The following is a 15839-nucleotide window of genomic DNA, read 5'->3' as shown; positions in this document are numbered from 1 at the left end:
ATCAGTGTGAAGGGTATCGAGGGTGTGGAATTCCTAAAATGCATCCAGGAGAACTTTTTTAGCCAGTATGTAGCAAGCCCAACAAGGGAGGGGGCGGTTCTAGACTTAGTTTTAGGGAATGAAGCTGGGCAGGTAGAAGGCGTATCAGTGGGGGAGCATTTTGGTGCTAGTGACCATAATTCTGTTAGATTTAAGGTAGTTACGGAAATGGACAAGGATAGACCAGGAATAAAAATTCTACATTGGGGAAAAGCAAATTTTGCTAAGCTCAGAGGGGATTTAGCCATAGTGGACTGGAAACAGCTACTTGAAGGTAAATCAGTGTCAGAGCAGTGGGAGGTATTCAAGGAGGAGATCCGGAGGGTTTAGACCAAACATGTGCCCTTAAAGAAAAAAGGTGAGACTAACAAATCTAGAGCCCCCTGGATGTCTAGGGACATACAGGGTAGGATAAAGAAAAAAAGGGAGGCGTATGACAGATACCGAGGGCTAAATACTCCAGAATCTTTAGGAGTACAGAAAGTGCATGGGTGCAATTAAAAAGGATATTAGGAAAGCAAAGAGAGAGCATGAAAAATTCTTGGCAAGTAAAATCAAGGAAAACACAAAGATGTTTTATAAATATATTAAGAGTAAGAGGATAACTAAAGAAAGGGTAGGGCCGATTAGAGATCATGAGGGTAATCTGTGTGTGGAGGAGAGAGACGTCGGTAGGGTTCTTAATGAATACTTTGCGCCTATTTTCACAAAGGAGAGGGGCGAAGCAGACATTGCTATCGGGGGGGAGGTGTGTGAAATATTAGATGAAATAAACATAGTGAGAGAGGAAGTATTAAGGGGTATAGCAGCTTTAAAAGTGGATAAATCCCCAGGCCCGGATTAAATGTATCCTAGACTGTTAAGCGAAGCAAAAGAGGAAATTGCAGAGGCCCTGACCATCATTTTTCAATCCTCTCTGGCTTCAGGTGTGGTGCCGGAGAACTGGAGGACTGCTAATGTGGTACCCTTGTTTAAAAAGGGAGAAAAGGATAGACCGAGTAATTACAGGCCAGTCAGCCTAACCTCGGTGGTGGGAAAATTATTCGAAAGAATTCTGAAGGACAGGATAAATCTTCATTTAGAAAGACACGGATTAATCAAGGATAGTCAGCACGGGTTTGTTAAGGGAAGGTCGTGTCTGAAAAACTTGATTGAATTTTTTGAGGAGGAAACAATGAGGGTAGATGAGGGCAGTGCGTTTGATGTAGTGTATATGGACTTTAGCAAGGCTTTTGATAAGGTTCCACATGGCAGACTGGTCACGAAGTTAAAAGCCCATGGGATCCAGGGCAAACTGTTAAGTTGGATTCAAAACTGGCTTGGAGGCAAGAAACAGAGGGTAATGGTTGATGGGTGTTTTTGTGACTGGAAGGTTGTTTCCAGTGGGGTTCCGCAGGGCTCAGTACTAGGTCCCTTGCTTTTTGTGGTATATATCAATGATCTAGACTTGAATATAGGGGGTGTGATTAAGAAGTTTGCAGATGATACTAAAATCGGCTGTGTGGTTGATACTGAAAAAGGAAGCTGTAGACTGCAGGAAGATATCAATAAATTGGTCAGTTGGGCAGAACAGTGGCAAATGGAATTCAATCCTGAGAAGTGTGAGGTAATGCATTTGGGGAGGGCTAACAAGGAAAGGGAATACACATTAAATGGTAGGACACTGAGAAGTGTAGAGGAACAAAGGGACCTTGGAGTGCATGTCCACAGATCCCTGAAGGTAGCAGGCCAGGTAGATAAGAAGGCATACAGAATGCTTGCCTTTATTAGCCGTGGCATAGAATACAAGAGCACGGGGGGGGGGTTATGCTTCAACTGTATAAAACACTAGTTAGGCCTCAGCTAGAGTACTGCGTGCAGTTCTGGTCACCACATTACAGGAAGGATGTGATTGCACTAGAGAGGGTACAGAGGAGATTTACAAGGATGTTGCTGGGAGTAGAGAATCTTAGCTATGAGGAAAGACTGGATAGGCTGGGTCTGTTTTCCTTGGAACAGAGGAGGCTGAGGGGAGACCTTATTGAGGTGTATAAAATTACGAGGTTCCTACATAAAGTGGATAGAAAGGACCTATTTCCCTTAGCAGAGGGGTCAAAAACCAAGGGGCACAGATTTAAAAGTAATTGGTGGAAGATTTAGAGGGGATTTGAAGGGAAATTTCTTCACCCAGAGGGTGGTGGGGGTCTGGAACTCACTGCCTGAAAGGGTGGTAGAGGCAGGAACCCTAACCACATTTAAAAAGTACTTGGATGTGCACTTGGGATGCTGTAACCTGCAGGGCTACGGACCAAGAGCTGGGAAGTGGGATTAGGCTGGATAGCTCTTTGTTGGCCGGCGCGGACACGATGGGCCGAAATGGCCTCCTTCCGTGCTGTAACTTTCTATGATTCTATGATCCCTGAATCGCATCCATTTCTCATCAAGCTGAAACGTTAACTGTTTTTCTTTCCACAGATGCTGCCTGACCTGCGGAGTGGGTTTTATTTCACATTTCTCAAACTCCTCAGAGCGTCTCTGAGAGAACTTAAAAGACCGACTAGTCACGGATAAGGGAACACAAACCATATTAAAGGATTATTAGCCCCTTGTATTTGACTGAAGCACACTGCACTCGTCCCCAGCTGCATCTAACAGAATTGATCATAGAATCATACGGCACAGAAGGAGGCCATTCGGCCCATCATGTCTGTGCTGGCCGAAAAAGAGCTATCCAGCCTAATCCCACTTTCCAGATATTGGTTTGTAGCCCTGCAGGTTACGGCACTTCAAGTGCATATCCAAGTACTTTTTAAATGTGATGAGGGTTTCTGCCTCTATCACCCTTTCAGGCAGTGAGTTCCAGACTCCCACCACCCTCTGGGTGAAAAAAGTTCTCCTCAACTCCCCTCTAAACCTTCCACCAATTACTTTAAATCTATACCCCTGGTTACTGACCTCTCTGCTAGGGAAAATAGGTCCTTCCTATCCATTCTATCTGGGCCCCTGATAATTTTATACACTTCAATCAAGGCTCCCCTCAGCCTCCTCTGTTCCAAAGAAAACAACCCCAGCCTATCCAATCTTTCCTCGTAGCTAAAATTCTCCAGTCCTGGCAACATCCTCGTTAATCTTCTCTGTACCCTCTCTAGTGCAATCACATCCTTCCTGTAATGTGGTGACCAGAACTGCACGCAGTACTTTAGCTGTGGCCTAACTTGTGTTTTTACCAGGATAACCAATATAACCCTTGGATGCACATTATATCGATACACAATCTCACACTGCAGTTTTCTACTTACCTTGCTTGGTTTATATTTCTCCACCAGTTCTAACACCATCTGGTATCTCTGTCTGTACAATGGTGGTGTGAAGGTTATGGTCTCCATCGCTTCCACTTGTTTCACCACCTGTCGACAACCTGTTCAATCACACCAGCCACACATCTTTATGTAAATTCCATACACAATGCTCATATTTTGAAAGCATTTCAGTCATAGAATATGTCTCCCTGATAGTGCTCTGAGGGATAGCCACAATCCTATTTCCCATATTCTTTTTAAACTTTTATTTCTCAACTATCTCGGGGGAAAGTGGAGCTGAGGTCGAAGATTAACCATAATCGGATTGAATGGTGGAGCAGGCTCGAGGGGCCGTATGGCCTATTCCTGCTCCCATTTCTTATGTTCTTATCTATTCACTTCCTGGATGGCAAGGCCTTGGAAAGGGTGCAGAGGAAGGACTTCAGTTATGTGGAGAGACTGGAGATGCTGGGATTGTTCTCAGAGCACAGAAGGTTAAGGGGAGATTTAATAGAGGTGTTCAAAATCATGAAGAGTTTTGATAGAGTAAATAAGGAGAAACTGTTTCCAGTGGCATAAGAACATAAGAAATAGGAGCAGGAGTCGGCCATTCGGCCCCTCGAGCCTGCTCTGCCATTCAATAAGATCATGGCTGATCATCGACCTCATCTCCACTTTCCTGCACTATCCCCATATCCCTTGATTCCCTTAATATTAAAAAATCTATCAATCTCTGTCTTGAATATACTCAACGACTGAGCCTCCACAGCCCTCTGGGGTAGAGAATTCCAAAGATTCACCACCCTCTGAGTGAAGAAATTTCTCCTCATCTCAGTCCTAAATGGCCGACCCCTTATTCTGAGACTGTGACCCCTGGCTCTAGACTCCCCAGCCAGGGGAAACATCCTCCCTGCATCTACCCTGTCAAGTCCTGTCAGAATTTTGTATGTTTCAATGAGGTTACCTCTCATTCTTCTAAACTCTAGAGAATATAGGCCTAGTCTACTCAATCTGTCCTCATAGGACAATTCCCCCCATCGCAGGAACTAGTCTGGTGAATCTTCGTTGCACTCCCTCTATGGCAAGTATATCCTTCTTTCGGTAAGGAGGCCAAAACTGTACACAATACTCTAGGCGTAGTCTCACCAGGGCCCTGTATAATTGCAGTAAGACGTCTTCCGCGCCAACAGAACTGCAGACTCCGGTAAGAGCAAGGGAGGCGGTTTGTGCATTTACACTAACAATGCCTGGTGCACTAACACGGACATAATCGATAGATCCTGCTCGGCTGATTTGGAATTCCTCATGGTAAGGTGCAGACCCTTCTACCTGCCTCGGGAATTCACGGCTGTTATCATCACTGCGGTCTACATCCCACCACACACTAATGCCAAACTAGCACTGAAGGACCTCTACAGGGCCATCAGCGAACAACAAACTGCGCACCCAGACGGAGCTTTTATCGTCGCGGGGGACTTCAACCACATAAACCTAAAAACTGTACTACCGAAATTCCACCAGAATGTTTCCTGCCCCACAAGAGGGGAGAACACACTGGATCAAGTCTACACGAGCATTGTAGACGCTTATAAGGCCATTCCCTGCCCCCACCTTGGGAAGTCTGACCACCTCTCCCTGTTTCTAGCCCCGCCATACAAACCGCTCATCAAAAGAGTGAGAACATCAGTGAGAGCAGTGAAAGTATGGCCAGAGGGGGCAGTATCGAAGCTTCAGGACTGCTTCGAATGCACTGACTGGGGCATGTTTGCCCATAATGACATCGAGGAATACGCATCCACAGTGCTATTCTACATTAACAGTTGCGTCGAGGTCGTCACGACCCATAAAAATATCAGGACATACCCCAACCAGAAACCCTGGATGAACGGAGAGGTCCGCTCGCTGTTGAAAGCACGCGACGCAGCATTTAAATCTGGCGACGCGGCGGCTTACAGTGCAGCTAGGACCAACCTAAAAAAGGGTATCAGGACTGCCAAAAGGAAACAGACACTGCGGATAGAGGATCATTTCCACAACAACTCGGACCCCCGGCGCATGTGGCAAGGCATCCAGTCCATCACTGACTACAAGAGCAAAAACACCAGCCCCCCGGTTAGCGATGCCTCCCTTCTGGAGGAGCTTAACAACTTCTACGCTCGCTTCGACAGGGACAACAGGGAGCCGGCTACCAAAGCCTTGCCACCCCCGGAAGACCAGGTGCTCACTCTGTCGACCTCCGACGTAAGGGGTGTTCTACGCGGAGTGAACACACGAAAGGCTGCTGGACCGGATAGCATCCCTGGACGGGTACTCAAGGAATGTGCTGATCAGCTGGCTGATGTCTTCACCGCCATCTTCAATCTGTCATTGGCCCAGGCAGTAGTCCCTACATGCTTCAAGACCGCTATCCTTATTCCTGTGCCAAAACAAACGGCTGTGACGTGCCTGAACGACTATCGACCTGTCGCACTCACACCCATCATAATGAAGTGTTTCGAGAGACTGGTCCTGGCTCACATCAAAGCCAGTGTTCCCGCCTCTCTCGACCAACACCAGTTTGCCTATCGTGCAAACAGATCAACGGAGGATGCAATCACAACTGCTCTACACTCTGCACTGAATCACTTAGATGGTAAAGAGACCTACATCAGAATGCTGTTCATAGACTACAGCTCAGCATTCAACACTATCGTCCCCAACAAGCTGGCCACCAAACTCCACACTCTAGGCCTGAACACTTCCCTCTGCAACTGGACCCTGGACTTCCTAACAAACAGACCCCAGTCTGTTAAATTAGGTAACCACACCTCCACCCCCCTGACCCTGAACACGGGGGCCCCACAAGGATGTGTGCTGAGCCCCCTCCTCTACTCCCTCTTCACCCACGACTGTGTGGCTGTTCATGGTTCCAACACCATCATCAAGTTTGCGGATGATACCACGGTAGTAGGCCAGATCACCAACAACGATGAGTCAGCCTACAGGGAGGAGGTCCAGCATCTCGTGAAGTGGTGCGCCGATAACAACCTGGCCCTTAACATCAAGAAAACCAAAGAAATCATTGTGGACTTCAGGAAGTCTAAAGGCGGAAGTCACACCCCCATCCACATCAATGGGGCTGTGGTGGAAAGGGTGGACAGCTTTAAGTTCCTCGGAGTCCACATCACGGAAGACCTCTCCTGGTCCCTCAATACCTCCTCTCTGGTGAAGAAGGCCCAGCAGCGCCTATATTTCCTAAGGAGGCTGAAGGGATGTAACCTGTCACCCCTGATCCTCTCTAACTTTTACCGCTGCACAATAGAGAGCATCCTGACGAACTGTATCACAGTATGGTATGGCAGCTGTAGCTACTATGACCGGAAAGCCCTGCAGCGGGTAGTCAAAACTGCCCAACGCATTACCGGCACCCGGCTACTGACCATAGAGCACATATACCAGGAACGCTGTCTACGGAGGTCAAGGTCCATCATCGAAGACCCTACCCACCCCAGCCACAGTCTGTTCGCCCTCCTGCCATCTGGGAGATGCTACAGATGCATTCGCACCCGTATGACCAGATTTAGGAACAGCTTCTTTCCCAGGGCTGTCATCCTACTGAACTCCACAAATAAACTCTAAAGCCTGCACATCTGCCAATGCACTTTATTATGGTTATGTTTATGTTAATGTATTACAAGCCAAATGTATGTTGAATGTTTAAATGTCTTAATCTAAATGTACACTCTCGGGAGCCGCAAGCCTACATTTCGTTGTACTGCACTTGTGCACTCACAATGACAATAAAGTTGATTATGATTATGATTACTCTTATACTCAAATCCTCTTGTAACAAAGGCCAACCTACCATTTACTTTCCTAATTGCTTGCTGTACTTGCATGTTAACTTTCAGTGATTCGTGTACAAGGACACCCAGGTCCCTCTGAACACCAACATTTCCCAATCTCTCACCATTTAAAAAATACTCAGCTTCTCTATTTTTCCTACCAGAATGGATAACTTCACATTTTTCCACATTATATTCCATTTGCCATGTTCTTGCCCACTCACTTAGCCTATCTATATCCCTTTGAAGGCTCTTTGCATCCTCCTCACAACTTACATTCCCACCCAGCTTTGTATCATCAGCAAACTTGGATATTTTGTCCCGGATAGAAACATAGAAGATAGGAGCAGGAGTAGGCCATTCGGCCCCTCGAGCCTGCTCTGCCATTCAATGAGATCATGGCTGATCATCCAAATTCAGTACCCTGTCCCTGCCTTCCCTCTATATCCCTTGATCCCTTTAGCCTTAAGAAATATATCTAACTTCTTCTTGAATATATTTAATGAATTGGCCTCTACTGCCTTCTTTGGTAGAGAATTCCACAGGTTCACCACTCTCTGGGTGAAGAAATTCCTCCTCATCTCTGTCCTAAATGGCTCACCCCTTATCCTTAGACTGTGACCCCTGGTTCTGGACTCCCTGACCATCGGGAACATCCTTCCAGCATCTAGTCTGTCTAGTCCTGTTAGAATTTTATAAGTTTCGATGAGATCCCCTCTCATTCTTCTAAACTCCAGCGAGTACAATCCCAATCTCGCCTCATACGTCATTCCTGCCATCCCAGGTATCAGCCTGGTGAATCTTCGCTGCACTCCTTCCATGGCAAGAACATCCTTCCTCAGATAAGGCGACCAAAACTACACACAATACTCAAGATGTGGTCTCACCAAGGCCCTGTACAACTGCAGCAAGACATCCTTGTTCCTGTACTCAAACCCTCTCGCTACGAAGGCCAACATACCATTTGCCTTCTTAACCACCTGCTGCACCTGCATGCTTACTTTCAGCGATTGGTGCATAAGGACGCCCAGGTCTCGTTGCACTTCCCCTTCTCCCAATCTATTGCCATTCAGATAATAATCTGCCTTCCTGTTTTTGACACCAAAGTGGATAACCTCGCATTTATCCACGTTATATTGCATCTGCCATGCTTCTGCCCAATCACCCAACCTGTCCAAATCATACTGGAGTTTCTCGGCATCCTCCTCACAGCACACACGCCCACCCAGCTTTGTGTCGTCTGCAAACTTGGACATATTACATCTAGTTCCCTCGTCCAGATCATTTATATTGTGAATAGCTGGGGTCCAAGGACCGATCCCTGCGGTACCCCACTAGTCACTGCCTGCCACTCGGAAAAAGCCGTTTATTCCAACTCTTTGCTTTCTGTCTGCCAACCAGTTCTCTATCCAAGTCAATACCTTGCCCCCAATCCCATGTGCCTTAATTTTACACGCTAATCTCTTATGCGGGACCTTATCGAAAGCCTTTTGAAAATCCAAATACACCACATCCACTGGTTCTCCCTTATCTATTTTACCAGTTACATCCTCAAAAAATTCCAGTAGATTAGTCAAGCACGATTTACCTTTTGTAAATCCATGTTGACTTTGTCCGATCCGCTCACTCTGCTATTACATCCTTTATAATGGACTCTAGCATTTTCCCCACTATCGATGTCAAGCTTACCGGTCTGTAATTCCCCGTTTTCTCTCTACCACCCTTTTTGAACACTGGGGTAACATTAGCTACCCGCCAATCCATGGGTACTGTTCCAGAGTCTATAGAATTTTGGAAGATGACCAGCAATGCACCTACTATTTCTAGGGCCACTTCCTTAAGTACCCTAGGATGTAGATTATCAGACCCTGGGGATTTATCGGCCTTCATTCCCATCAATTTCCCTAACACCATTTCCCTACAAATACTGATTTCTATCAGTTCCTCCCTTTCATTGGACCCTATGTTCCCCGACATCTTTTGGAGGGTTTTTGTGTCCTCCTTTGTGAAGACAGAACCAAAGTATGTATTTAATTGGTCTGCCATTTCTTTGTTTCCCATTATAAATTCCCCTGATTCTGACTGCAAGGGATCTATGCTTGACTTCTCCAATCTTTTTCTCTTCACATATCTATAAAAGCTTTTACAGTCAGTTTTTATGTTCCCTGCAAGCTTACTCTCATATTCTATTTTCCCCCTCTTAATTAATCCCTTTGTCCTCCTTTGTTGAATCCTAAACTGCTCCCAATCCTCAGGTTTATTGCTTTTTCTGGCCAATTTATATGTCCTCTCCTTGGATCTTATGCTATCCCTAACTTCCCTTGTTAGCCACGGTTGAGTCACCTTTTTTTATTTTTATACCAAACTGGGATGAACAAATTCTGTAGTTCATCCATGCGATCTTTGAATGTTTGCCATTGCCCATCCACCATCAACCCTTTGAGTAACATTCCCCAATCAATCCTACCCAACTCGCACCTCATACCATCGTAGTTTCCTTTATTTAAATTCAGGACCCTAGTCTCTGAGTCAACTATTTCACTCTCCATCTTAATGAAGAATTCCATCATATTATGATCGCTCTGACCCAAGGGGCCTCGCACAAGATTGCTAATTAATCCTTTCTCATTACATAATACCCAGTCTAAGATGGCCTGATCTCTAGTTAGTTCCTCGACATATTGGTCCAGGAAACCATCCTGTATACACTCCAGGAATTCCTCCTCCACAGTATTGTTACTAATTTGGTTAGCCCAATCTATATGTAGATTAAAGTCACCCATGATGACTGCTGTGCCCTTATTGCACGCTTCTCTAATTTCCCGTTTAATGCCATCCCCGACCTCCGCATTACTGTTTGGAGGTCTATATACCACTCCCACTAACGATTTCTGCCCCTTGGTATTTCTCAGTTCTACCCATACAGATTCCACATCATCAGAGCTAATATCCTTCCTTTCAATTGTGTTAATCCCCTCTTTAACCAGCAATGCTACACCACCTCCTTTTCCTTTTTGCCTATCTTTCCTGAATATTGAATACCCCTGGATGTTGTGTTCCCAGCCTTAGCGACCCTGGAGCCATGTTTCCGTAATCCCAATCATATCATATTCGTTTACCTCTATTTGCGCAGCTAATTCATCCACCTTAGAACGAATGCTCCTCGCATTAAGACACAAAGGGGGAGAAATTCAGTAGGTTGCGCCACCCGTTAGCGCCTTAAGAGGGCGCTAAGTGGGTCACAAGCCAACTGGCGCCCGGGTGCGGCACTGCCCACGCCTCCCGCTAAATTCCGCGGGACGTTAGTGGTGGCGCTAACCGTTAGCGCTGCGCCGCTGCCGTCATCGGTGTGCGCAGTGCCCCGCTGACGCCCCGGCCACGATATTCGGCAGCGCCCCCTGATTTACCACCGGACGCTATGTCCGACCGGTTCGGGGGGCCTACCTGCGGCCGGGGAGGCGCAAATTAAAGGCGAGGTGCTGGGCGGCCATTTTTGTTGTTGGCCGCCTGCCAGCACCTGCCTGCGCTCCCGTCCCTGGCCTCCTGAACCCCCCCCCCCCACCGTGGAGTGCCGGCTGCGCTCCAAGAGCCCAGCACTTCTCCTCGGTGCCGGGCTCTTTTGTCTGCACTCCTGATCCTCGGGGGCCCAGCTGGGCCCCAGGTCGCGCTGCACAAGGCCCCTCCCTTTTAAGAAGGGGAGGAAGGTCTGCAATACAGCAGCGCGACGTTCCGCAGCATGTGGCACTGCGGCACGTAGCGCCACGATATTCACTCGCAGCGCCCCAAGAGGGAAGCGGGGCGCCTCCAGTAGCGCCGTGCTTCCCTTTGGGGCGCAACAACTCAATTTCCGGTGCGCGGGCGCGAATGTTTCCGGGGCGCTACTTTTAGCGCCCTGGCGAAGCTGGCGCCCCAAACGAGGCTATACTCAATTTCTCCCCCTAAGCCTTCAGGCTTGTTTTTTTAACGCTCTTAGATCTTGTAGAATTAGAATAGGATATGTTACATTTAAAATAGGATATGTTACATTTTGTCCCCTCATCCAAATCATGGATGTAGATTGTGAATAGCTGAGGCCCAAGGACTGATCCCTGCGATACTCCACTAGTTACAGCCTGTCAACCCAAAAATGACCCGTTTATTCCTACTCTCTGTTTTCTGTCCGTTAACCAATCCTCAATCCATGCCAGTACATTACCCTCAATCCCATGAGCCCTAACTTTGTTTAATAACCTCTTGTGTGGCACCTTATCGAATGCCTTCTGAAAATCCAAATACACATCTACTGGTTCCCCCTTATCTATTCTGCTCGTTACAACCTCAAAAAAGTCTAACAGATTTGTCAAACACAATTTCCCTTTCATAAATCCGTGTTGACTCTGCCCAATCCTATTATTATTTTCAAAGTACGTAACCTGTTACCACGTCCTTAATAATAGATTCCAGCATTTTCTCTACTACTGATGTCAGGTTAACTGGTCTATAGTTTCCCGCTTTCCCTCTCCCTCCTTTCTTAAATAGTGGGGTTACATTTGCTACCATCTAATCCACAGGAACCGTTCTAGAATCTATGGAATTTTGGAAAATGACAACCAATGCATCCACTATCTCTACAGCCAACTCTTTCAAAACCCTAGGATGTAGGCCATCAGGTCGAGGGGATTTATCGGCTTTCAGACCCATTAATTTCTCCAGTACTGCTTTTTTACTAATACTAATTCCTTTCAGTTCCTCATTCTCGCCAGACCATTGGTTCTCCACTACTTCCAGGAAGTTTTTGCACAAAGGGCTGGATTTTCATTCAGAGGTCGGGAAGGAGGCGGGACTACAACTTTCGGGTTGTAGTCCCGCCTCCATCGAAATGCGGCCAATCCACGCGATTTTCACTTGATTGACCTTGTTGAGCCCGCCCAGTGGGCTCAGCAGGCCAATTACGGGCCACCCGGCAACAGGTGACGTCACAGACTGAAATTTCATCTGTCAAGAGGTGTTGACAGATGAAATATCAGTGTTTCACAGCTGTTTGAAGCTGTCAAACACTGACAGTCTGACTTCTAACCTGAGTCCTTCTACGCAGACTCAGTTAGAAATCTCGCTGACACTGAAAGCTGCAGACTGTCACTTTTGACAGCTCGCGGCCATTCTGCTTTCTGTGCCGGCTGAATGATGGACTCCCGAAACCCAGAGGAAGGAAGGCTGTAAAGGTAAGTACAGGTAATTTAAACTTCTTTACATACTTTAGACACACCAAACACACTTACCTTTGCACTCATGCACCCATCACTCACCTGAACACCGACATCTCGATCCCTCCAAGTCCTTCAAACCGACGGCCCGCCTCCTCTAACTTGGCGTGGTTTGGAGCCGTCGGGAATCCCACACGACAACCTTTAAAATAGGGATTAGGCTAAAAACTGCCTGTTAACAGGCAGTTAATTGGCACTAATCCCTTCCCGCCTTGGGTCGGCGGGTCCCAGTGCGGGGCGGGTACCCGCCTCCTTTGAAACTTACATGGAGGCGGGTTTTGAGCGGGGTGGTGTCGAGACCCCCGATTCGGGATTTTAGCCCCCCGCACGCCTAAAAGCCCGTCTCACGGCCCACTGAAAATCAACCCCAAAGTATTTGTTTAATTTCTCTCCCATTTCCTTATTCCCCATTATAATTTCTCCTGTCTCAGCCTGTAAGGGACCCACGTTTACTTTTGCTAATCTTTTCCTTTTTACATACCTATAGAAGCTTTTACAGTCTGTTTTTATGTCTCTCGCTAGTTTACTCTCATATTCTATCTGGAGGACTGCTAATGTGGTACCCTTGTTTAAAAAGGGAGAAAATGATAGACTGAGTAATTACAGGCCAGTCAGCCTAACCTCAGTGGTGGAAAATTATTGGAAAGAATTCTGATGGACAGGATAAATCTTCATTTAGAAAGACACGGATTAATCAAGGATAGTCAGCACAGATTTGTTAAGGAAAGGTTGTGTCTGACAAACTTGATTGAATTATTTGAGGATGGTAACAAGGAGGGTAGATGAGGGTAGTGCGTTTAATGTAGTGTATATCGACTTTAGCAAGGCTTTTGATAAGGTTCCACATGGCAGACTGGTCACGAAGTTAAAAGCCCATGGGATCTAGGGCAAAGTGTCAAGTTGGATTTAAAACTGGCTCGGAGACAGGAAGCAGAGGGTAATGGTTGATGGGTGTTTTTGTGACTGGAAGGTTGTTTCCAGTGGGGTTCCGCAGGGCTCAGTACTGGGTCCCTTGCTTTTTGTGGTATATATCAATGATCTAGACTTGAATATAGGGGGTGTGATTAAGAAGTTTGCAGATGATACTAAAATCGGCTGTGTGGTTGATACTGAAAAAGGAAGCTGTAGACTGCAGGAAGATATCAATAAATTGGTCAGGTGGGCAGAACAGTTTCAAATGGAATTCAATCCGGAGAAGTGTGAGGTAATGCATTTGGGGAGGGCTAACAAGGAAAGGGAATACACATTAAATGGTAGGACACTGAGTAGTGTAGAGGAACAAAGGGACCTTGGAGTGCAGGTCCACAGACCCCTGAAGGTAGCAGGCCAGGTAGATAAGGTGGTTAAGGAGGCATACGGAATGCTTGCCTTTATTAGCCGTGGCACAGAATACAAGAGCAGGGGGTTTATGTTTCAACTGTATAAAACACTAGTTAGGCCTCAGCTAGAGTACTGCGTGCAGTTCTGGTCACCACATTACAGGAAAGATGTGATTGCACTAGAGAGGGTACAGAGGAGATTTACAAGGATGTTGCCGGGAGTAGAGAATCTTAGCTATGAGGAAAGACTGGATAGGCTGGGTCTGTTTTCCTTGGAACAGAGGAGGCTGAGGGGAGACCTTATTGAGGTGTATAAAATTATGAAGGGCATAGATAAAGTGGATAGAAAGGACCTATTTCCCTTAGCAGAGCGGTCAAAAATCAGGGGGGCACAGATTTAAAGTAATTGGTGGAAGGTTTAGAGGGGATTTGAGGGGAAATGTATTCACCCAGAGGGTTGTGGGGGTCTGGAACTCACTGCCTGAAAGGGTGGTAGAGGCAGGAATCCTAACCACATTTAAAAAGTACTTGGATGTGCACTTGGGATGCTGTAACCTGCAGGGCTACGGACCAAGAGCTGGGAAGTGGGATTAGGCTGGATAGCTCTTTGTTGGCCGGCGCGGACACGATGGGCCGAAATGGCCTCCTTCCGTGCTGTAACTTTCTATGATTCTAATATCTCATTGGCTCGGTGTCAAATGTTGTCTGATTTACGCTCCTGTGACGCACCTTGAGACGTTTCACTCTGTTAAATTACAACTGTGTAAATGCAAGTAGTTGTTGTCAGGCGGAGAGGGTCGGGGGTCAAGTTTAGGGTCTGGGTGTCAGTTCTGGGGATTGTTTGGGGGTCTGGGGTTTTATTGGGGTCCGGGGGGTTTGGGATTTATTGGGGTCCGGGGGGTTTGGGGTTTTATTGGGGTCTGGGGGGTTTGGGGTTTTATTGGGGTCTGGGGGGTTTGGGGTTTTATTGGGGCCCGGGGGGTTGGGATTTATTGGGGTCCGGGGGGGTTGGGGTTTTATTGGGGTCTGGGGGGGTTGGGGTTTTATTGGGGTCTGGGGGGTTTGGGGTTTTATTGGGGTCCGGGGGGTTTGGGGTTTTATTGGGGTCCAGGGGGTTTGGGGTTTTATTGGGGTTCGGGGGGTTTGGGGTTTTATTGGGGTCCAGGGGGTTTGGGGTTTTATTGGGGTCCAGGGGGTTTGGGGTTTTATTGGGGTCCGAGGGGTTTGGGGTTTATTGGGGTCCGGGGGGTTTGGGGTTTTATTGGGGTCTGGGGGGTTTGGGGTTTTATTGGGTCCCGGGTTTTTTGGGGGGTTTTATTGGGGTCTGGGGGGTTTGGGGTTTTATTGGGGTCCGAGGGGTTTGGGGTTTATTGGGGTCTGGGGGGTTTGGGGGTTTTATTGGGGTCCGAGGGGTTTGGGGTTTATTGGGGTCCGAGGAGTTTGGGGTTTATTGGGGTCTGGGGGGTTGGGGGGTTTATTGGGTCCCGGGTTTTTTGGGGGGTTTTATTGGGGTCTGGGGGGTTTTATTGGGGTCCGAGGGGTTTGGGTTTTATTGGGGTCCGAGGGTTTTGGGGTTTTATTGGGCTCCGAGGGGTTTGGGGTTTATTGGGGTCCGGGGGGTTTATTGGGGTCCGGGGGGTTTATTTGGGTTTACTGGGGGTTTATTTGGGTTTATTTGGGTTTTATTGGGGTTTTGGGTTTTTTGCTTTTCACTCACCCTCCGCGCGGCCGAAGCGCGTCCAAGGTTGAACATGTGACGTCATCACGCTGCAGCGCCTGTAAACTGACCCGAGACCCTGACCCCTGACCCGAGAAACTCTGACCTCTCAGCCGAGAGAGCCTGACCCGGGACTCTGACCTTGGATCCGAGAGATCCTCACCTCTGACCCAAGAGACTCCGACCTCTGGCCCAAGAGATTCCGATCTCTGACCTGAGAAACTATGACCTCTGATCCGAGAGACCCTGACCTCTGACCTGAGAGACTCCGACCTCTGACCCGAGAAACTCTGACCTCTAATCCGAGAGACCCTGACCTCTGACCCGAGAGACTCTGACCTCTGACCCGAGAAACTCTGATCTCTGATCCGAGCGACCCTGACCTCTGACCTGGGAAACTCTGACCTCTGATCCGAGAA

At 47.5% G+C, this 15839-nt stretch overlaps 1 protein-coding gene across 1 annotated transcript in view; it reads right to left on the bottom strand.

The window, feature by feature from the left end:
- Positions 1 to 15481, bottom strand: part of henmt1 (HEN methyltransferase 1) — a 69795-nt gene extending 54314 nt beyond the window's left edge. The window contains 2 exon segments of the mRNA XM_085983591.1: positions 3318 to 3436; positions 15421 to 15481. Coding sequence (XP_085839717.1) covers positions 3318 to 3436; positions 15421 to 15466 — 165 coding nt within the window. The 5' untranslated portion in view covers positions 15467 to 15481.
- Positions 15482 to 15839: the final 358 nt, after the last annotated feature.

The sequence above is a fragment of the Somniosus microcephalus genome, chromosome 3, assembly GCF_052327205.1.
Source record: "Somniosus microcephalus isolate GS21.2 chromosome 3, FLI_Smic_1.0, whole genome shotgun sequence".
NCBI classification, from domain to species: domain Eukaryota; kingdom Metazoa; phylum Chordata; class Chondrichthyes; order Squaliformes; family Somniosidae; genus Somniosus; species Somniosus microcephalus.
This window is presented reverse-complemented; position numbering and strand designations above follow the sequence as displayed.